General features: G+C 31.1%; 1 protein-coding gene, 1 long non-coding RNA gene and 1 pseudogene across 4 annotated transcripts in view; 1 reads left to right on the forward strand and 2 right to left on the reverse strand.

The window, feature by feature from the left end:
• The window catches only part of LOC143244918 (tyrosine kinase receptor Cad96Ca-like), a 40,819-nt pseudogene extending 40,094 nt beyond the window's left edge, over window positions 1-725 (forward strand). The window contains exon 12 of the transcript XR_013025381.1: window positions 454-725. The product of XR_013025381.1 is annotated as a tyrosine kinase receptor Cad96Ca-like (transcript). The remainder of the gene's footprint in view (window positions 1-453) is intronic.
• On the reverse strand, window positions 55-18,543 carry mad2 (mitotic arrest deficient 2). Of its 2 annotated transcripts, XM_076490464.1 has the most exons (6): window positions 18,378-18,543; window positions 15,603-15,749; window positions 13,251-13,371; window positions 7,629-7,732; window positions 2,008-2,189; window positions 55-535 (listed from the first exon to the last, which is right to left on the reverse strand). In XM_076490464.1, the coding sequence occupies exons 1-5, from the start codon at window positions 18,445-18,447 to the stop codon at window positions 2,023-2,025; spliced, it is 609 nt and encodes a 202-aa protein (XP_076346579.1). In that variant the 5' UTR covers window positions 18,448-18,543; the 3' UTR covers window positions 55-535; window positions 2,008-2,022. The 2 variants fall into 2 exon arrangements, with proteins under 2 accessions (XP_076346579.1, XP_076346578.1); XM_076490463.1 differs by having other exon boundaries at window positions 55-2,189.
• An 822-nt stretch (window positions 18,544-19,365) lies between these two features.
• Window positions 19,366-21,681, reverse strand: LOC143244919 (uncharacterized). The gene is made up of 3 exons (XR_013025382.1): window positions 21,615-21,681; window positions 20,335-20,559; window positions 19,366-19,480 (listed from the first exon to the last, which is right to left on the reverse strand). It is a non-coding gene; the product is annotated as an uncharacterized LOC143244919 (long non-coding RNA).
• Window positions 21,682-22,484: the final 803 nt, after the last annotated feature.

Below are 22,484 nucleotides of genomic sequence, written 5' to 3' on the forward strand. Positions count from 1 at the left end.
AACCTTCAAAAACTTGAATTGCATACATAACCTAGTCAGAAATTTTATGCGAAGTCCATTGTAAGAAACTAATTTATTCTCTATGTAATGGTACACTTTTTAAAGTAAAAAAAACATCAACATTTTCTAGAAAAACTCAATTTGATGTAATCTAGTTTGCTAAGAAATTTACTTGCAATAACTTTTATTTTATTAAAATCAACACTGGAATCTAAGATATGCAGTTGGATTTCAGATAACATGTCACACTTTATAATCACTTTTCCATTTAACTGAAAATAAGATGATATACAAGTTGTACTTTTGATTACACTCGATTTTACAATTTTTAATTGCTCATAACCATACTAGCAATGAAACAGAAGTAATTTTAAACAGTCTGGATGTGTTATTAATAAAAACAATAAAACAAATTTCCAACAGTTGTTCTTATACACATCTTATTCCTTCAAGGTTCAACACCATACCCTGGAATGTCAGCACAGGAAGTGATGCAACAGGTGCGTGGGGGTTACAGACTTGATAAGCCAAGCCACTGCAAACGGGAAATGTACAATGCTATGTATTATTGTTGGAGTAAAGACCCACAAGAGAGGCCTTCCTTTACAGAGCTGACTGTCATATTAGACAGAATGCTTATTGATGAGCATGAATACATAGAGTTAGACAGATTTCCTGAACATACTTACTATAATATCACCAATCTTTCAGGAGAAAAACTGTGAGCCTTTCTATTGTAGTTGAACAGTTATCAAAACAGTTTTCATGACAATATCAGAATAAAGATATCATGAACAGCACTAATAATGAAGTAACTTACCAACACTGCAGTTTTCAAAGTGTTTGCAAGGTGTACAAGTGTCCTGACCACTCTGTTAAAAAACTTTTTGTACTCCTTGACATACTGTTATCTGTTGCAGAGAAGAAAACTGCATACAGTTTTGTAATAGGTTTTGATTTGTTGAAGACTGTTAACCTGGTTATAATGCCTTGTGAACTGGTGATTAGAAATTCTGATTCACTTCTGTTCTACCTTCATAAGTGATCAAAATATTTAATCACTAGAGGTAGATTGTTCATTTGGAAGTCTCAACTGTGTGTTGCATGTTAATTAAACCTTTTTCTCACCTGCATTCTAAAATATAATGTTGCATAAAATTATGCACTTTTCAGCCTTAGATTTTCAAGAAAAGTTTTGTGAATGTAGTTTGTAATAATCCTTAAAACATTCTTCTATTCAAAGCTCTGTACTTATTGCAATAAATATGTGATAAATACTTTATTACTGGGGAATAAAGAAACTAATAACAATTAAACAGAAGTTTCTGACATTAAAATAATAAATGTGCAAATAGTTGATTTTAAGTTACTTTAACTAGTTTTATAAATAACATAGGACATTGTAAAATCAAATTATGAAAGGTTTTACCTGCATGATTTTTAATCTCACCCAACGTAATAAAATATTTTAGAAAACAGCCAAATAATCACAATAAACAGATCATAGTAAAATTACTGTGGGAAAAAGAGTGTCAAAATTCACAAGTGTATATTAGTTATGATAAAGTCCACATAACCCTTCACATTATCTTAAATATTATATCATTCATTCCTTTATAAAAAACAAGTACTCTATGCTCATTCCCAGGCATTTTTTAAAGCAAGACAAGCAGATACATTTGACACAACTTGGGTAGGATTTTTGCATTAGCATCTAGGCAGGTGCTTATATTGAAATATTGATAAAACTAATTTTATTTTATTATAAACCAGCCATATTACACATTTTTTTAAACTTTGGGTAAAATGACAGCAAATTTTATATACATTAACACAAATAGCAAAAAATTATGAGATTGAGAAAACACACACATACACAAAAAAAAAAGACATTTTTACTTTGTTCTAAGAAAATGTCCATTTTCTTTCTCATCTGTAAGCTAATCTTGTTGCACAACAAATATTCAAATGCAAGTTATATGAAGGTCAAGTACACACTCTACTTACTAGATGAAGTGGTTTTTATTCTGTGTTTTTATAAGTGACAGCAGTATCAACTTTATGTATTGATGTTGAAAAGCTCCTTAGCTGTACCTCTTCACTGTCAGGTATTAGATATGGTGGACTCTCTGCCCACTCATATGGGACTTCTGCTTCTTTTCCCATGAAGATAAGGAGATCAAAGGCACCTATTACATTTGAAATAAAGGATTTTAAATTATTTTGCATATTCTTAGAGATTATGTAAAACTAATTAGGTTAAAAGTTACTTGAAACATTAAGGTATTTCTCACCCATTTTGATTGTTTAATAAAAACTCTGATGTAGTGGTTCATAGTGTTACTCCTTTTTCATTCTTTTCAATTTTGTTAATTTCATAATTTTTTTTTCAATACAAGTATCAAACTACAACATTTAAACAGCACATTATGATGGCAATGACTGAATGTCTGAGCAGATCTGAAGTAACAATATACATATATATATAAAAACTATTTCAGCTAGAAGATATTGAAAACATTTTAAGAACGCTGTTAAACTATTTAATTTTTAAAGCATAAAGTAGAAAATGTAAATTCTAATAGTGAGCTATTGAAAACAAGAAATGCTTAAAAATGTAATATTAGCTTTAGTTTCTAGGCTCTTCTAGTAGAGGATGACTGTTACTTACTTGCCACTTTGTGCAGATGAGAGTTGTGAAACAAATATTATTTTAGCCATTAATGTGACTGGTATTCTATCTGATGATGCCTATTGTGTAGTATAAGTAAAAATACTTTTAATAGAAAATTTATTACCTATGATCATTTGTATGTGCATATAGTAGAATTTTGACCTAGAAAACTAAACAGTCCATCGAGATAAAAAATTCTACCAAAATTATCACTGCCTAAACTACCCTTGAAACTACATCTCATTAAATTTGTAAAATACATTAAAGCACTTTTGAAATAATTATGATTTGTTTGTTGAATTTTGTGTAAAGCTACTTGAGGGTTACCTGCACTAGCTGTTTCTAATTTTTAAATGATGAAACCAAAGGAAAGGTAGCTAGTCAACATCACTCACTGGTTACTCTACACAGTTTTATTGTCTGTAACATTATAACCCTCCATGACTGATGACAATTTTTAATGATGGGTGTTTATCCCATGATCTCCAGATTGCAAGTCTAGCACCCAAAACCATCAGGTTATACAATTATGAAAATAGATAACTGTTCTAACAAAGTATTCACACCTACCAAACATTGTAAATATCAAATGCAAAATAAAATTAGAAGCTTTATAACAGATTAACACAATCAAAACATATCTACTTTCTTATCTCTATAAAGATCAAAGATAAGTAATATGCTAAGAAAATTAAATAATTATAAATAAGATAAACAAAAATAATAGGACAAAAAGAACATGCCTGAAAAAACTGTGGGAAATGTTAAAATCAATACATGTCAGTCTTTGGGATTTTTTATTAGATACTGGTAAACCATATGCAATATTTGATTAACTGAATATATAATTTCACATTAGATATAAGGTTTTAAAAAAACATCAGTTTATGACTGAAAACCAAAATTACATCTGTTGCCAATTATGCTATTTTAAAACATCATTGGTTTATTCGTAAGTTTGAGTATGTACAGTATAATTTAAACTAAGGTAATATAAAAATTTAAATTCCTAACTAAATTTTCATGCCAAGTGACATACATTGAAAATACAATTTCTAGACACTATTGAAAACCTTAGATTTTGGTATAATTAGTTAAAGGACACTTGTTCTGAAGATTGTATGTTATTTGAATTTCTTTTCCACTGTTTTCACCAAACTATTTTGCACCTTAGGTTTTTGAACAATGAGATAAAAGTTGGAATATAGAAAATTGATTCAAATAAATTTCTAGGATACAATCTGACTGCCAGCATACATTTCCCTACACTTAGATCAGCACAGTTTCCATTTACTTGTTTCTGAAGCTCTACCATTTTCCTGTACATTCTATTTAGCTCAGTGTATGAAATTGGTATTTTGATTTTCTGAATCTCTTATTATTGATAGTAATTGATCTCTTGCAAGATTTAATCCAAGAAATTTCTGTTCTTATCATAAAATCATTGTCTTCAACTACATTTGATTAAAATCCTTCACTCCTATCCAAAATTAAGTTTTTTGGATTAGATATGTTATTATAAAAACAGCTGTAAATATTACAGATTTTACATCAATTTATGATTTTTAAAACTTATTTGTAAGTTAGTTGTCAACCCTATTTACATACCTACTATAATTGTTTCTGCTTATTTCTGAATGGTTCTAAACCTCGTAATATACTTTAGTTTTACTGCACAAGTGATGCTATTATTAAAATTACCCAGTATTATAAATTTTTTGTTCTTTTCATTTAAATATTTTCTTGGACATATGCAAAAAAGATTCTTTTGAAGTATGGATAATCAACAAGAGAAAGATAACAACCTCGGATAAAATACTTGAGCAAAGAGTTAACTGAAATCTGATTCGATTTCAATAACCTGCTAAATAATATTTCATCAGAAGCAAAACACCACCTTTATGATCTTTATTGAGATTAGGTTTACTCATGATACACTTGTACTCAGGCATTTTAAACTTACAACAATGTTTTTGAATTTCATGCAATTAGTTCAAACTGCAAAACAAACAAAGGGAGATTTATATTTTTTAATATTTCCTATCACATTAACATTCTATGAAATATGTTCAAAGTTTTCACCATTTTAATTAAAAAACAAAATCTAAGGTTTCTCAGCTATAATAAAGTTGCTTCTGATTACTTCAAATTTCTTTCAGTTCAACTCTGTTACATCCTTGATTTAATATTTATTTTTAATCAACTTTCATACTATATCATTCAGCAATTTTCAGCCAGATTGAAATGATACGTGGACAACACTTTTTTTACGATAAATCTGTGATTGAGTTTCTTATAAATTTCTTCAAATATTTTACTTTTTTTCAGAACTTTTTTTTCTTTTTTCTATTCTAATGTCATTAAAGTTTGTGTGGTCATTCTATGTTGGGCTTTCCAAAACATCACCAAGAAAATTTAATATATTTCCCCAAAACACTTGCAAAATGTTTTTAGAAAAAAATATTCATTTGTCATTTATTAACCTTTCTTCTTATTGTTCACTAAATTATAATATTTTCTTAAATTGAACAAATATAATTTAATTTTTGATCTAACATGTTATAAAATTTTCTTACAATTAGAGATCTATTTAATATTGCCTTTAACAATTCTAAGTTTTAAAACAATTTCCACATCTGAGTTTTAATTTCTGACTTAACTAATTTTCTAATTTTAATAATATACTTTTGTTTAATGTAAATCTGTACTGATTGACAACAATATTAAATTCATACAATATTGTAGATTTATTTCAGTCTATTGGGTAACACTTGATTTTATGTTGTTCCTATCTATATTTATGATCAACTATCTTTTCACTCATTTTGTTACAGTATTTTGAATTTCTTAAGTTTAACCTTCTTATAAAATACCATGCTTTAGTTAATAACTTTTATAATATTGAAATGTTCTTTGCTACAAGATTTTCCAAAGTTTAATTTTGCAACAAGAACTGCATTTATGTCCATTTTAAAAATAAGCATATCTGTTGTTGACATCAATAAATATAATTTTCCTTCAAATGTCATAAAATATTAATAAAAATTTGCAATGAACAACACAAGTTTCACTTAGCACTATTTTTAGAAAAATAAAATTCACATACACACATTATTTCACTCAGTTTGCATTTTAAACAGATTAGAAAAAACAAGAAGAGTAAATTTATGTTTCATAGATGTCCATGTTAAAAATGGAATTCACGAGTTATCCCCTTCCTGCTTATCAATACGTGATGTTGGTACATATATAAACTACAGACACTTAAGAGTGGAATCCTACTCTGAAATGTTTTGACATTTGCTGTAAGAAAACTAAAATGTTTACCAAGAAATTCCTCACCCTCAAATATTTATGATTTTAGTGCCAAAATTCTCTTTCTACTTAAGTTTGTTGAGACCATTTTTTAAAGTTCTCGTTTGCTACCATTATAATAAAAGTGGTTGGCCATTAATGTGATTTTGACCTTTGAACTACATTAACCAAAACTTAACTACTTTGCACATTTACATAAGGTCTGAATAAAACAACATATGAAGCAAGATGTACATGTATTTATACTAAAGTTATACAAAAATGTTTAGATGTGAGTAGTTTCTCAAGATTTGTGACTGTAATGTAAATCACTTCCACATATCAGCCCCCAAATACAGTTTCCCATCATGTTTTCATTATATGCTCCTTGGTAGTGGTGTTCAAAGTCCAGTATATCTTGGTGGAAGCACTCCCCTTGCTCCTCTGAGTATACTCCCATGTTCTCCTTAAATTTATCAAGATGAGCATCAAGGACATGGACTTTCAGGGACATCCTGCAGCACCAGAGCCTCAACCAGTTCCACATAATTTTTGGCCTTGTGATTGTCAAAGAAGCTTCGAACCACTGCGACAAAGCTGCCCAAAGCTCTTTTTTTCCTCCCAACTGAGCTTCTTGGGGAATTCTATGCACTCCAACATCTTTATTTGTGGTACAATGAAGACACCAGCTTTGACCTTTGCTCAGACAGCTTAGGGAAGAAGTCTCGAAGGTATTTGAAAGCTGCAGACTCCTTATTGAGAGCTCTGACAAATTGTTTCATAAGATCCAATTTTATGTGCAATGGTGGTAACAACACATTCTAGTGGCTCATACTTTACATTGTGCCTACCCACAGAGAACTCGGTTCGTTGTGACCAGTGCTTCCTGTTGTAGTGCACTGCGGTGTCCCTGCTGTATCAAAGACAAAGATAACAGGGAAACGTGGTAAAGCCTCCTTGGAGACCCATCAGGAATGTCACCATTCTGAAGTCTCTGATAACCTCCAGCCATATTTCAACGCTTCCAGCAAGGTCTTGACGCTGTTGTATTCCTTTTTAAGGTGCACTGAACGAGCCAGTTCTACAACATTCTAGAAAGTTCTTGAGAATTCTTGTAAGTTCGAAAAAATTCTCTATCAGCTACTTAGCACTGAATCTACCTGGAATATTTTGGAAAATGGGTAATTTGAAAATTTTATTACCCAGGTCACAAAAGCAAAGTTTGAAGAGAAAAATAGGTCTTTTTTCATTTACTTTAGGCATAAGCAATTGGGAAATAACACTTTCTACCCAGGAACAAGAAAAAGTAAAAATTTTGTTACACAGTATTATACTTGCTGGACTAATGACAGTGGTATAGAGCATGTATATGAAGTAAAACTGCATATTTTCTGGATAATATCCAATAAGATATCACTCATTGCTTCAGTATTACATCTTCACATGAAATTTAAATGTAAATTATTAGCTTTTGTAACCTGTTAACTAACACTAGAATAAAGTGCATTTACAAGAGTAAATCACAAAGCTATATATTATCATCTTATTCACTGTGCAAAAGCAATTTATAAAAGTTATAAATATATGTTTCAAGTCCTGATATTAATGTATACATCTACCAACATTTTATCATAGGGCTGAAGGTCACAAATATACTTACAAGGAACTTCCAGGAGTGGTAGGAATGTGACACTTGCTGTTATTTGACGAATGACTCCTTTGATTTCATTTTGAATTTCCTTAATGTCTTTCTGTTTTGGTTTGCTAATGTAGGATTTCAAACAGTTTATATATTAGAAAATAAGGATGTAGTGCTACCAGTTTTGAATTATGAATTACACAAACAAATGCACAAAAATGTCACAGTTAACTATACCACTCTTTCCAGATACACTATTGGGACTAAAAAATCTCCTCTCCATCTCAACACCAACAACTCTTCATTAAGATAATCAGTGATGCCGAGAAACCCACTTGTTGAGAATTTTATATGCAAAAACGGCTCGTTTGGGTTGAGAAAATATTTTTTACATAGAAGAGCGAACAACGTTTCGACCTTCTATGTAAAAAATATTTTCTCAACCCAAACGAGCCGTTTTTGCATATAAAATTCTTCATTAAGATGTTCTTTTCTCATTATTTTCTTATTGGTCAACATTAGTTAAGTAAAATTAAAATAACCACACAATAATACACCTTAGGTTATACTTCAATTTAACTCTTAAATTCTGTATCACAGGATGTACAGTGCATTTCTTATTCCTAAAGCAAAGAAAATAAGTCATCCATTAAGTTAAACCAGTACTATGTATTGAATAAATAAATAGAAAAATAAAAAATTAAAGTGAACTCTTATAATGCCAAAAGTTATCAAGCTTTCTATTAAGCTTACATAAATTTACTGCCTCCATAATATCCAAAGGTCAACCACCCTGTTAGAAAAATAAAACTGTCTTAGCTAAAGACAGTTACCTAGCCAAACTTTCTACTGTACTTCCTAGTCCTACTATCTGACTTTAACGTTAAGTATGAGAAAAAGATGATACATCAGTGCTGTCAATTCCTTTAACAATCTTAAACATCTCAAACAGATCCTCTCTAACTTCACTTTTTTTTCTTCTTCAAGAGAATACAATTCCAGAGATCTTAATATTTCCTTGTAATGATAACACTCCTCTTAACCCTTTCAAACAATTCAATGTCCTTTCTTTGGAAATAAGTTCAAAACTGAACACAATACTCCATGAAATGTGGCCTAACTAGTGACCTATACAATCAAATTATAGCCTTGGATAGCTAAACAGAATGGCCAACCAATACACTAAAATTCCTTCCTCGTATAGTATTTTCAAATGATTAAAGTGAATACTTTTTTATATTGTGCTACTTACAATGGAGTCTAAGCATGACAAATTTTTGACCCAATGGGTATCTCAGTAGACATTTTTCTAAAATCCTTATTTATGGGGTCCTTTTACAAAAACATTTGTTTCTAAGTAGAAGTAACAACCTGTTATTCTTTGACTTTAATAATTTATTTTAGAATTACATCAAACAGCATCACATTTTCTTCTAAAGACTATTGACATCAGAGCAGAAAATAAAAGTAAGCAGAAAAAAATGAATTGACAAACTAATGGGGAAAAGTTGATATCTCTAACTACAAACAGAAAATAATATATTATTGCTAAAATTTTGTGTATGGCTATGCTGTATATTAAAGATTCACTATTTTCAACAGAAACACAAATGGTCCAGCACATTTTCATGTAGTTTTTTGTTTTAATAATACTGTCAGTAAGTCAACTATAACCCAGAACCTGGTTGCTGGGAACTGACATTTATGTGAGGACAGAAAAGAGGACCATACCACCAGCAAGCCAACTATAATCCAAAACCCAGGACACTGGGAACCAATATTTATGTGGGGTATGAAAGAGGATCATACCATCTTTACTTCAAGTTCATCAGACCAGAAGAAATCTTGTACCCTCTAATCCAGTGGTCCCCAAACAGGGGTGCGAGATAACATTTCAGTTTTTTTTTGTTTATATTAAAGGTACTGTCCTATATATATTCAAAAATTATGTTTGATTTTTATTTCTTATTTTTCTTGTTACAGACATAGCTTCTTACCTTGTTACCATAAACTATCGTTTCTACCGTCACTGGCGCAAACCAAAATCTTAATGTTCAACTGTAAATAAACAACACACGAAACGTAAACGTGACCTAAATACTTGACACAACTAATTAGGTTACGTTCATGAATGCTGTCTTAAAGTGTCTATTACTTATTCATTTTATGTATTCACGTGATTGTGACTCGAGAATCTTCCAGAAGTATCCAGAATTAATCAATGGCATCATGTGACGCATATTCGAGAATGTTCTAGAAAGATTTGCAGAGTATATAAACGCATGCGTGATGCTATGGTAGTCTGTGCATTGTTGATTCTGCGTTCGTGCAAAAAACTTCATTATGTCAAAGAAAAGGAAATGGAATGATTATGTGAAGTTTGGTTTCACTTGCATCGGATAAACTGAGGATCTGCAAAACTCCAGTGCATGCTTTGTGATGCTGTCCTTTCAAACGCAAATTTGAAGTCATCTAGGTTGCAGGAACACTTCAACAACCGACGTGGTGGAGCAGCTGTTGCAGTCCATGATGTTGAATCGTTGAAAGGTAGAAGGGCTCGCTTTGATTCTCGAGCAATCCTTCCAAAATTAGGGTTTATATCTGCTGACAAACCACTGCTGATGGCTTCATACCATGTGGCATATAAAGTAGCCAAATCAAAGAAACCCCATACAATTGCAGAAGAGGTGATAAAACTGTGTGCATTAGAAATGGCAACAATTGTTCTGGGAAAAGAAGCCTCAAACAAGCATAAATTAGTGCTGTTATCAAATAATGTTATTCAAAACCAAATTGGTGATTTGAGTTCGGACCAAGTTATTGCAGATATCAGGGCTAGTCCCTTGAAAATCTCTCTCCAATTGGACAAAACAACTGATGTTGCAAATTGTAGTCACCTCATCACAACAGTGAGGTATGTCCATGATGGTGCCATAATGGAAGATTTCCTGTTCTGTGAAGATCTGAAAACAACCACAAAAGGGAAAGATGTCTTCCAGTGTGTGAAGGACTTCTTTGCAAAATATGATTTAGATATCCAAATTATTGGTTCTGTGTGTACCGACGGTGCGCCTGCTATGCTAGGAAATAAATCAGGATATTTTACACTGATGAAACAAGAGATTCCGCACTTGCAAGGTACTCACTGTTTTCTTCATCGACATGACTTTGGCATCAAAAACATTGCCTACTAAGTTGAAAAAGGTCCTTCACAGTTCTGTGAAAACCATCAACTGGATTAGGGGTCGCACTCTGAACCACCACCTCTTCAAGTTGCTTTGTGAAGATTTTGGAAGTAAGCATAAGTTTTGCTTTTCCACACTGAAGTCCGCTTGCTGTCACGTGGGAGAGCTTTAACGTGCTTCTTTGAACTGTGAAAAGTCAAAACTTTTCTGAAGGAACATGACTATGATCTGCCCAGAGAAATAGAATCACAAGAATTCAACCAAATGCTAGCCTATTTGAGTGATATTTTCACTTATATGAATGACCTGAGTGTATCTCTTCAAGGGAAAAACATAAACATATTGAAATGCTGCAAAAAGTTAAATGCTTTCAAAGAAAAGTTACATCTTTGGTGTCGATGAGTTAAAAGAGGGAATCTTTCAAATTTTCCATCACTCAAAGAAATGGTAGGTGAGGATGAGTCCTTAATGCCATGTGTGTGTGTGTGTGTGTGTGTGTGTGTGTGTGTGTGTGTGTGTGTGTGTGTGTGTGTGAAGAAATTGTGGATCATTTGGAAATACTATCAAAGTCATTTGATGGATATTTTGGAGAACTGGAAACTTCTGAAAAATGGACTATGAATCCATACTCCTTCAATTTGGATAATATGTCGGATGATGAAAAACTGAAGGAAGATCTTATTGAACTGAGCACAAATCGAGTTCTTGAAATGCAGTTTGAAAGCAAAACTTTGGAACAATATTGGTGTTCGGTAATGGACGTTTCCAAGACTTTGTAAAAAAGCACCAAATGTGCTCATCCCATTCACGACGACATACTTATGCGAGTTTGGATTTAGTCCCTTTTGTCAATCAAGACAAAATCTAGAAATCCCTTGGGTGCAAAGCAGACTTGCAGATTGCTATCAGCAACAAAGTGCTATGCTTTGAAAAACTCGTAAGAAATAAACAGGAACAAAAGAGTCATTAAATATAAATTGGCTTATGAACATTTCAAATTCAAAGAAATTTCATTTCATGCATGAATGAAAATTTATTTTTTTGTAGGCCACGTAAGGTTTATGCAACTTTTAGTTTGTTGTAATATTTTTTCTTTTCCAAATGTTTCATTTTTGTTTATATATCATTAAAAACTAATTATAAAAATATGTTTTGGCCACCTTCACCTTTATTCTTAAATAAATAATTACTGTGAGGGGTGCGAGAACATATTAAAATTTTTTAGGGGTGCAGGGCATAAAAATGGTTGGGAACCACTGCTCTAATCTATGAATGGGACACATAATATCAATGTGAGAAATTGACAGACCAATCCAAGAACTTGACTTCTGGTATCATAAAGATATCCTTGTAATGTAAAGCATCTAACTCAAAACTAAACTGACAGAAACCAACCATAATGTAATAACATCCTTGGTATAATAAACTCATCAAGAAATAGCATAAGAGGAAGAACTTCCATTGTGACTTAAAACACTGATGGAGAAACAATTGAGTGAGAAATTAGATATACCTGTAATACATGTTTGAAGCCTTATGTTAATTGGTTAAGCTTTAAACCCAAAACCCAGCCTCTGAAAACTGACATCCACATGAGGATAGGATGATGGATCCCAACAGAAGGGGTGAACTGCAATTTTGACTTGAGCAGGAAATAACACAGGCATAAGATCTCTCGTAATAAAAGCTCCATATCACAAAGAAAAAGGAGTAGATTGAGTTTGTCCCATGCACAAAGTCAGAGATCCTCAAATGTACAAAATAAAGGATGAAGGTGGAGACTGAAACAGAGAGTAGAACCAGTCACCTCAAAGGAGAGGGTAGCTTGTAACAAAAGAAGTCATGTTGGAAGGGGCAAGTAGCAGCCAAACATCCATACAGCAGTGAAATCAGAGGCCTGAAGGAAAAAGCCTATGTTGAAAGAAAATATTAAGGTGAATGAGGCCTTGAGAAGGAACATATATTAGTGACCAAATATTCAATTGTGTGTGGTTACATAAAAAAGTAAATTGAGAAAATACCAAAACTATATACATTTCGTCACATTTCAACATGTTGTACTAGTACAGTTAATAATAATATACTGTTGAGTATCTTGTGCAATTCAAAATAGTCTTGATATACAAGACATTTTTATATTAGTATTAAAAATACAAACTTTTTATTGTTTTTTAAGCACAAAAACCACACAATGGGCTATCTGTGCTGTGCCCATAACAAGCATTAAAACCGTATTTTTAAAATTGTAAGCTCTCAAACTTAATGCTGAGTTTTTTGATTTGAAATGGCATAAAAATAACTTAACAGAATAATTTACAATCTTGATATTAAGATTAACAAATTTCAAATGCTTATGTAGACGTTTATACTATTGAAACTGAAGCTATTCATAAATAACGTGCAAAGGTTAATAAAAAGTGGGACGATTTAAAAAAAACATGAAACTGATTTATCACACCTATTTATTGTTATGTCCTTATCACATTCAATCTTGAATTCCCATCTTTCTAAGGTTTCTTTAGTGTCAATACTGGAGATGACTACAACAAGACGATGCACATCTTTAGAAATCAACCACTCTAAAAGACAAAAAAAACCAAAAAACAGTTTATATTAACAGAGGGAAACAAGAAACCCATTTAAGTCTTTTTAAACATTTTAGAAAAGCAACAAGTCATGTTAGTAAATTGCTTGAAATAACTTGCACTACTGCACTACAATTCCTTGGTCTAGTGTGCAACGTACATCTTATTTTCTTGTTCAACAAAATTTTCTTAATATGATGAATCACTGATGAATGATTGGATTCCTCCAAATCACACCTTAATCATAGCATATAGCAAATCCAAACTATGTTTCTCTTTCACCACAATGTATAATTATGGTGATAAATGTAAGTGCTTTCTCTTAATTGTATGCTGAATAATTAATTAATACAATATTTCCAGTCCTTCAAATACCACTAGTGATGTGACAAATAAAGGACATTACAATCATTACATATATAATTCATAATATTGAAATAACTACAAATAAACTTCAAATTTGCATGCTCAACTGTACTGGTAACATGTCACTAAGGTTAAAATACTTTACTAAAAGTCAGCTCAGTGTGTTAATGCACTTTTGTAAACTTGCTTTTCTCAAGAGACTTTAATAATTGTATATATAATCTATACAATTATTAGAGTTATTATATAATAGGAAATATCTTCTTATTGTTATAGTTTAAAATTGTGATCTCTTAAGTCAAATTTTAACACAAATTATCATAGCTTTCAAAAGCTCTGTAGTCTTTCAAGAATATGACAAACTACTTTTTTTCTAAGTTCCTAAAACAACCATAAATGTCAATAATACTTCAGAAACTTTCACTAAATCTCTTAACAAACTCCTTTCATGTCTTTAAGGTTGAACTTTGTGAAACGTTTTCATTCTCATACTTATTTTTTTATCTTAAAGTTGAACTTGTAAATTCTGTGTTGGTTTTGTCAGTATTCTGTGTCCTTCCTAAGACATACAAAATTATTCCTTTAACCATTTATGGATCAGATGGTTACCACTGATATTACATTCCCTATTTTTTCTTTCTAACAGCAAAAATATCTTACCAAATTGTATAAACCTTACTGAAAAGGTACTGAATATTATCTAGTTTCTGCTTTAAAAAATTCAAAACTTTTGTTGCAAACCACAGTTTTGAGAAAATATTAAAAATCATTGTTTCTTTTATCTTAAATTCCAACTGCTTTTTTGTTGATCAGAAAATTCCCTTGTCTGCATCTATTCAGTATGAACTTCATTCATACACAATTTGTTTTCAATAAATAGTTAATTACTTTATTATATTGAATATTGAACAAATAAAGATTTGAGTCATTGGAATATTGTGCTTTCATTTAGCATACTCATTATATTTAACTGAGCTTCCAAGGTGTCATTACCCTTACCATGAAAGAAATTTTTTAGAAATGAAAAGAACATCTAAAGGAGTTATAAGACATTTCAGAGTTTAGTGGTCTAAACACCATAAATTTCACAGTAGAATACACTGTTCATCCCTACAAGAAGTCCAGACAGACTCTATCTCAAAAAACACAAAATTTATTGGCCAGACTATTGTATACTTTTGAAAATAAATCAAAATATCTTCTATCCAATAATTTTCAGCTATTGGTTATAGTTAGTTTCCAAAGCTCAGTTTCAAAAATAGTTGTTCTGATCACATTCTGTGACATCATAAAACAGTACCAACAAAGGTTCGAAGAAGTAAAATCACTGATGCAGAAGTCAATGAGAAACAAGATATGAATCACTATATTTCAAATGGATGATAGTTCTTTAGCAAATATAAGCATGTTTTCTTTGTGAATTACACTATACAAGTGTCACATAAAGGCATATTCTCAATTCTAAAATATTTTTGAGTTAAAGATAGATTTTTGGAATAAATAAAATTATTTTTATGACTAATTTTTCCATGTTTTACTTGGCAAATATATTTTGTAGTTAAGTTGACTTACCAAGTTTTATGAACACATTTTTTCACTTTATTCTTTGTTCAACTAGCTTATTACATTTGCATGATATTTCTTTGATTGCCCTTCATACCTCAAGAACTGCTTTACATGTAGATAAATTAAAACTTGAGGACTGGCACACACAAGTTTAATTTAATTTACCATTAGTGGTATAAGCTGTTTCTAGTTTATAACAAATTCTGCTATTAAATCTAAGAATTATAGGTTACATGTTATAAAATAGTGAAAGTGAAAAAAAAACACCTTTAATACAAATAAAGCATTCTTACCTCTTAACTGTTTAAGTACAGTGGACAAATAATGCTGCAACTTGTCATTTGTGGTCACTAGAAGGGTTAATCCATATTTTTGTACTCGAGTAAAACTTTCAGGTGGATATATACCTCGCTGATAGAGAATACTGTTAATTCCATAATCTGTAAATGGAAGGACTTCTTTCACTATCATTTACCAAGAGTCTAAGACTTGCTTTCAATTGAGAGAAAAACAGTAATATGTCTTATGTAAGAATTGTTTTACTGTAAATCATTAAGTTTATAATAACTGATTTAGTCACATGAATGAAATTTATTGTTCTATGATTTTCAAACACATTATTTTGTTGGAAAAAAACTATCTCCATATATCTCAAACACATTCACATAATATACATATCAGAGTGCTACTATAGCATGTGGTCTACAGAGATATTTGCACTAAAGGGTGGTTCACACAAATACCATCATCATTACCATTTTAATGATTTACTAAAACAATTTCTTGCTAAATAACTTATATTAATCCAAGTTTTTCTTCAGCAACTAAAACTAATTTAATAAGTTGTGTGCTCCAAAAAAAGTACCATAAATTAAGGTTATAATTATGCCATTTTTGAATATTGGAATTCATTTCATTCTGATTATATTTGCCCCCAAAACATTATGTAATGGTATTTTAAACTTTATTAGTTTAAAAGTGCTGTTTATAATAAATGGCTCTAACTACAAATAAGCAAAAGTTAAAATCATTATGATAACAGTATGTGTGTAGACCACACACTATAGTAGTACCCATATTTGAATTTTTGAATGGCTCTAACTACAAATAAGTAAAAGTTAAAATCATTATGATAACAGTATGTGTGTAGACCACACACTATAGTAGTACCCATATTTGAATTTCACCAAGGATCAATATAAGCATTTTTATGGTACACTACCACAATTTATATTTTAAATTGTATCAAAGAAGCATCTAAGTAGTAGTTTAAGCTGCCACATATCCAGACAGTTAACGAGATCTAGAACTGAATGAAAAGCTTCTTTGACATTTACTTGTGGCAAATAAAAGTTGTATTTAAAAAACTGTAATAGATTAATTAAACCTATCAAATGTGGGTTTAATCACAGAAAACAAAATTCAGTCAACCATGAATATAGTTACTTTTGTTAGAGTCATTTCACATCAAATTTGACAATAAAAATAATAGAAAATGTTCCATTCATTTACTCTGTAACAAGAGCAGAAATAGCATCAGAAACAAAATGATGGTAATTTTACAGTATTGAGTGAAGCTAAATGGAAAAATGTACCATCTGTGACATCTAGAGCTTGGCAATTAGCTCAATGGCCTATGAGTATTGAATCTATTGATTAGTGTCACGAAAGTAATCAAGTAGTTGAAATACTGTTTGCATGATTTATCAATATTATTTTTTATTATTAAATGAAGCTAAGCGCAAAGAAATAGAAGCTATGAGGTGTAAAACTAGGCAATTTACTCAGTGATCCAAGAGCATGGATTATGTTAACTAGTGTCACATAAAATATGTGATTAATCCAAATTATGATTGATGTGAAAATAATAAACTAATCACAACACTGCTATCTGACATGGTTTCATATATTTAATGTCAAAGTTATCAGCTATTCATTTTATTATATACTGTTGATTCAGCAACAACTTGTGCAGAGGAGATTAAATATCAGGTACAATACACATGGATACCAAAAAAATGTAGGTATGTATTTCAGACGTTCTATGGGTCATGTCAGTGAAATGTGTAAACTGTAAAATGGCCAAAAGTAATTTTATTCTTCACCTGAACATTACCTTGCACTATTACTTGCCAGTTGAGGTCAGAATGCTGTGATCACTTCACACATATATCTAGAGTACAAATACTTTTGAAACACATCTGAACTTTTGGGTACAACAGATTTACACATATTAGAAAAGGCTTGTCACATTTTCTGTAAACACACACAGTGCATTTGAAATTATAATCAACATTCTTTCTCCAGTATGAAGTTAATCCAACAGACTGACCTCATAAACATTTGGTTAACTCTTCTTATGTTCTTAGACTATGTTTGTAGTTGTGTTTCAATGTTATAATAGTGAAGATATAAAACAATTTATAAGAAAGTAATGTAAAAATAAATATTTTGTAAGATATAATTTCTTGTGGCTAAGTCTATATCAAAATTACATTATTCAGACCACAATTATGTAAAACTTAAAATAAAGAAACTATGACATAACACCATAATAACATGAGTAACATCATAAGTATAGTTGTACTCCTAAGAACAAAATAAGATAAAAAGACCAAGCCATGCTAGAATGCCTTTAAAATGTAGCACAATAATTCAATAGTTATGCAACTTATGGATAAGTCATTCTACATTATCCAACAGTAACTTTAGTAAGTGAGATTGTGTTAATAATAATAACACTTGTAATAGAGATATGCCAGTATCATTATTAATGTCAGACAACTTTAGTAACAGGGAATATTAGGTTGAGTTTAAACTTTTAAAGTGTTAATGTTACTGAAGACTAATGTTAATTACTACTACTACTACTACAAGTGTAACAAATAATAATAATAATATACAGCACTATATAAATTATTACTACCAGTAATACTATTATTATTAATATGTGATTGTTTAGGGTTAACAATATTTTCTTGGACAGTTAAATATTTATACATATGTCAATTCACAATTATTCAAGCAGTAAATATTTTTTAAAACCTATACAAATATATCATGCTTACTAAAAAATTCGGCAACAATGTCCACAGAACCTTTCAGAGTTACTGCATTAGCAGAATTAACATTTGCCATCCTTACGTAGTACGATTTTCAAAATCGCGCCACTGTACGATGCACAACATTCATTCTTCTCACCATCCAACTTAGTCACTAAAGTTTTAGCAGTCAGAGGGCACGATATATCAATCTATATAATGAATTGTGAGATTGATGACACTTCTGATAGTAAATGAAATATAAAGAAAATAACTAAAATATATAATGAATTGAGAATATCAAACTTATTGGTGATAGACTACCTAGAATGCTAACGAACGTATAAAAATAATTATATTTTCAAGTACTGTTATTCCTCATTTTCTACATGTATGTGATTAACAAACGATAACAACCATATACTTTATATCGTAGGTATTTAATAACAAGTAAGGGATATTTATATTTCACATAGTCAACAATTTCGATCTGTTGATATAATTTAAAGCACACTTTTAAACTAATTCTGCACAAATAGGCTTTAATGACTTTCAGTGCGATATTAAATAAGACACTTCAACTTTATAAATATTCCCTTTTCCTCAATATTTTATCTATTTTTTACTTTGTGACAGTGATAAAAACTCCTATATTAAAAAAAAATTAGTGTCTTCTTTTTTTAGTGCGAAACCTTTGGTTTTGCCTTCTGATGAAAATGGCCAGGCATGGCCAGGTGGTTAAGGCACTTAACTCAAACTCCGAGGGTCGCGGGTTCGAATTTTCAGCCATGGAGTCGTTATAATGTGACTGACAATCCCACTATTCGTTGGTAAAAGAGTAGCCCAAGAGTTGGCGGTGGGTGATAATGGCTAGCTGCTTTCTCTCTAGACTTACACTGCTAAATTAGGGACGGCTAGCGCAGATAGCCCTCGTGTAGCTTTGCGCAAAATTAAAAAATAAATGACTTACAACTTGCGGGTTATGGAATAGAATTCTGTCACCAAACATGCTCACCTTTTCAGTCATGAGAGTAGCCCAAGAGTTGGGGGTGAGCGGTCTTTACAAGACGCCTTCAATCTAGTCCACTGTTTCAAATATAGGACGGTTAGGGAAGATGACCCTCGAGTAGCTACGAGCGAAATTCAACAAAACAAACAAATAAAAGTTCTTGCTTGCAAAACCTGCTTGCAAGATTCTGTTTTTCTGTCATACTGTGGCATTGAAATCTGCAAAAGCTAGTAGGACTAGGGGGTCCATATTTTTTTAATGTATAATGGAAATAATTATCAGTATAGCCCCGTAGAACGTCTGGGGAGATATCATTTTGATTCTTTCGTTTTTACTTAACACTACTACATATAATGATTTTTATTCCAGTCTTCGTCTCGTATTGTCTTGTTTTCTCCAACTCTAGTAGCCAAAAAGCTTCTAAACAAAGAATACAGAAGGTTTAAAAGGACATCAACTTTATACATAGTACTTTGTAAGAAGAAGGATTTTGGGCAATAATCCATTTGTTTGTGTTTGAATTTTTTTCTCCTTTTTGTTGTCTATGATCTTTCTTTGGTATTTTACGATTCTATCGTGTACCGCTAATCGTTACATGTTTCTGTTGAGCAGCAGTGTATGAAATTTTCAGGTACAAACTGACTTCTCGAGAAGTGTTAGATAGTTAGATCAGTTAGTAACAGTAAGTTCGCTCAATTAATGAGAGTAATTCTAAATCCATTTTCCTAATGTGCGTTAAACAAAGAAACTGGAAAAGTTTATTAAAATGATTACATTATTAATTATGAAACAAACAAAGGAAAATTCAACGTACATAGCTGCTCTGAAAGAATCACAGTTAGTTTTACTGGATGGTGTTTGGCACCACAACTTTTTCTTTTTATCGGAATAAAGTTACGTCGAAAAAACACGATCTTTGATTAAGACTTCATTAAAAGAATTATAGGTAAAAATTAACAAAAGATAGAGTACTACCTGAATTCTACAAGTAAACACTGTTTCTTTGTCCAGTTGAAAACGTCACTTCGTGATCTTTGTTCTTTCGCAGTATTGGTGAACTGTTACAAGGCATATTGATGATGTTCCACAATAACATCTGGCTACAGAAATTGATGGAGCACAATGGCAATGTTTCCCAGTTTTCGTGGTGTTATATTCACGACTTTGCTGAGTACATCACACTCATCAGCGTGTATGTTTCTTTACACATTTAAAAAAGAATAAAGGTTTTCCTTGAATGCCGATAATATCTCAGATTCCCAGCAATATAGACACTAGTAATAGATATGTGTTCAAACCTATGTCTCACAATGGATATGATGTAAATCAAGTTAACACTTTAATGCTTAAATGTCAATTGAGGATATTCCAAATGAATCTATGTTGAATAACATGAGTCTCAAAGACATATAATCTGTGATATAGATGATGTTTGTAGAGATAAAGCTCGAAATTAAGAAAAGAAAATTAACAATAATAGCAATTCAGCTGTGAAGTTATTGCCAAAGACACTTCCAGTGATTTGACAGCCTCAATGAAACAGACATCTTAAGGTGTCATGGAGCAACTGCCATGGTCTCAAATGGACAGCAAGACTTTCACGGTCTAGTTTTTATGGCTGGTTTGACGATGCAGGAATAGTTGAGATCTTACAGCTGTCAGATATAAGAGAAAGGTAGCTTGCCTTTCAACTGTGATTTATATGGTCACTGGATGTAAAAATGTTCATGTCCTATTGGAAGACAGATTTATCTGGTACTTGCACCACTCAGATTGATAAAGAAGCAGATAAAGGAATGTTGATGGAAAGATGTAGTTGTAGTTACTCCAGCTAATTTTACACTAATTAATTTGAATTGAGCCTGTTCATGAGGCTAGGATGATTTCATGACGAGGAATTAAATTTCAGAACAAATGAAGTTTAGAGACAGTTTGAATGGTCATGTTAAATTGTATAATGCGTTATAAAATATCTAAAATGTTAACGTATGAGAAAATTAAAATATTTATGTTCGGGTTTATCAGTAAATAAAAAATAATTCAGCTAAAAAAACAAATTACAAATACTAAAACTTGTTCACAGAAACTTAAACCTAGAAGCAAAAAAGTGAAAAAAGAAGCAAGTATATGATTTCCAAGTTCAAATGAAAAACGTTTCGCATTTAGCAACATATCCCTTTAAATACATATGCTACTTTAATTAGTTTTTCACTATATTGTCATCTAATGGGATAGTGGTAAATCTACGAACTTACCGTGCTAAAATCCATAGCTTGATTCCCCGTGGTAGACATAGCTGGTAGTCTAATGTAGCTTTGTTCTAAAAGAAACAAATCAACAAACTCAATATATTTTAGAAACAAAAACTGTGAAAAACTTCCTTTCATTAAATATTTGAAAAGATTAAAAATAACAAGCGTGTTTCTAACGATTGTATGATTATCTTGAAAAACTATTGCTTTTAATACTTATTGGAAGAAACTAGTTTAGCACACTGTTAAGTCTGTCATATTCTTAACTCCAGAAAGTGCTACACAATAAAAGTCAGAAGTTCTTCTACAAAAATTACACTTCAAAATAAAAGTTATTCATTGCTATTGACTCATTTTCTCAGAGTATGCTTTATCACTTACTAGATCAAAAGATGGTTTGATAAAGAAATCTGAATCAGATGAAAAACATAATTGGCTAACATAGTAGAACCCATCTATTATCAGTTTTAACTCTTCTATATTATATCATAAATAGTTTGGACTTCACGTGATACCTTAACTGATCGTATCCCATATGTTAAATAAAATAATTTCCAGATATATAAATATTTTCATAAAACTGCTTTAATAATGTGGCATGTAGGGTCATTACACAGATACATAAGTGGATTAAAATACAGTAGCCAAAGAACATAAGCTCTTCAACTGTGTTCGAGAGATTTGAGGAGAGTGGATTGATGCATTATTATCTAAGAAAAGCATTTGTTCATCGTGGTCTGATGCAAGTTTTAGAGAAAATTTGATCGATTGAGATTGATAATAACGGACAATGCATCTAAATGTTATTTGCCATCAAAATACATTATTTCTGTAACAAAAATATTTGCCACATTTGTAAATCACGTCCAGAAG

This window comes from Tachypleus tridentatus, chromosome 2 (assembly GCF_004210375.1).
Source record: "Tachypleus tridentatus isolate NWPU-2018 chromosome 2, ASM421037v1, whole genome shotgun sequence".
Classification (NCBI taxonomy): Eukaryota; Metazoa; Arthropoda; class Merostomata; order Xiphosura; family Limulidae; genus Tachypleus; species Tachypleus tridentatus.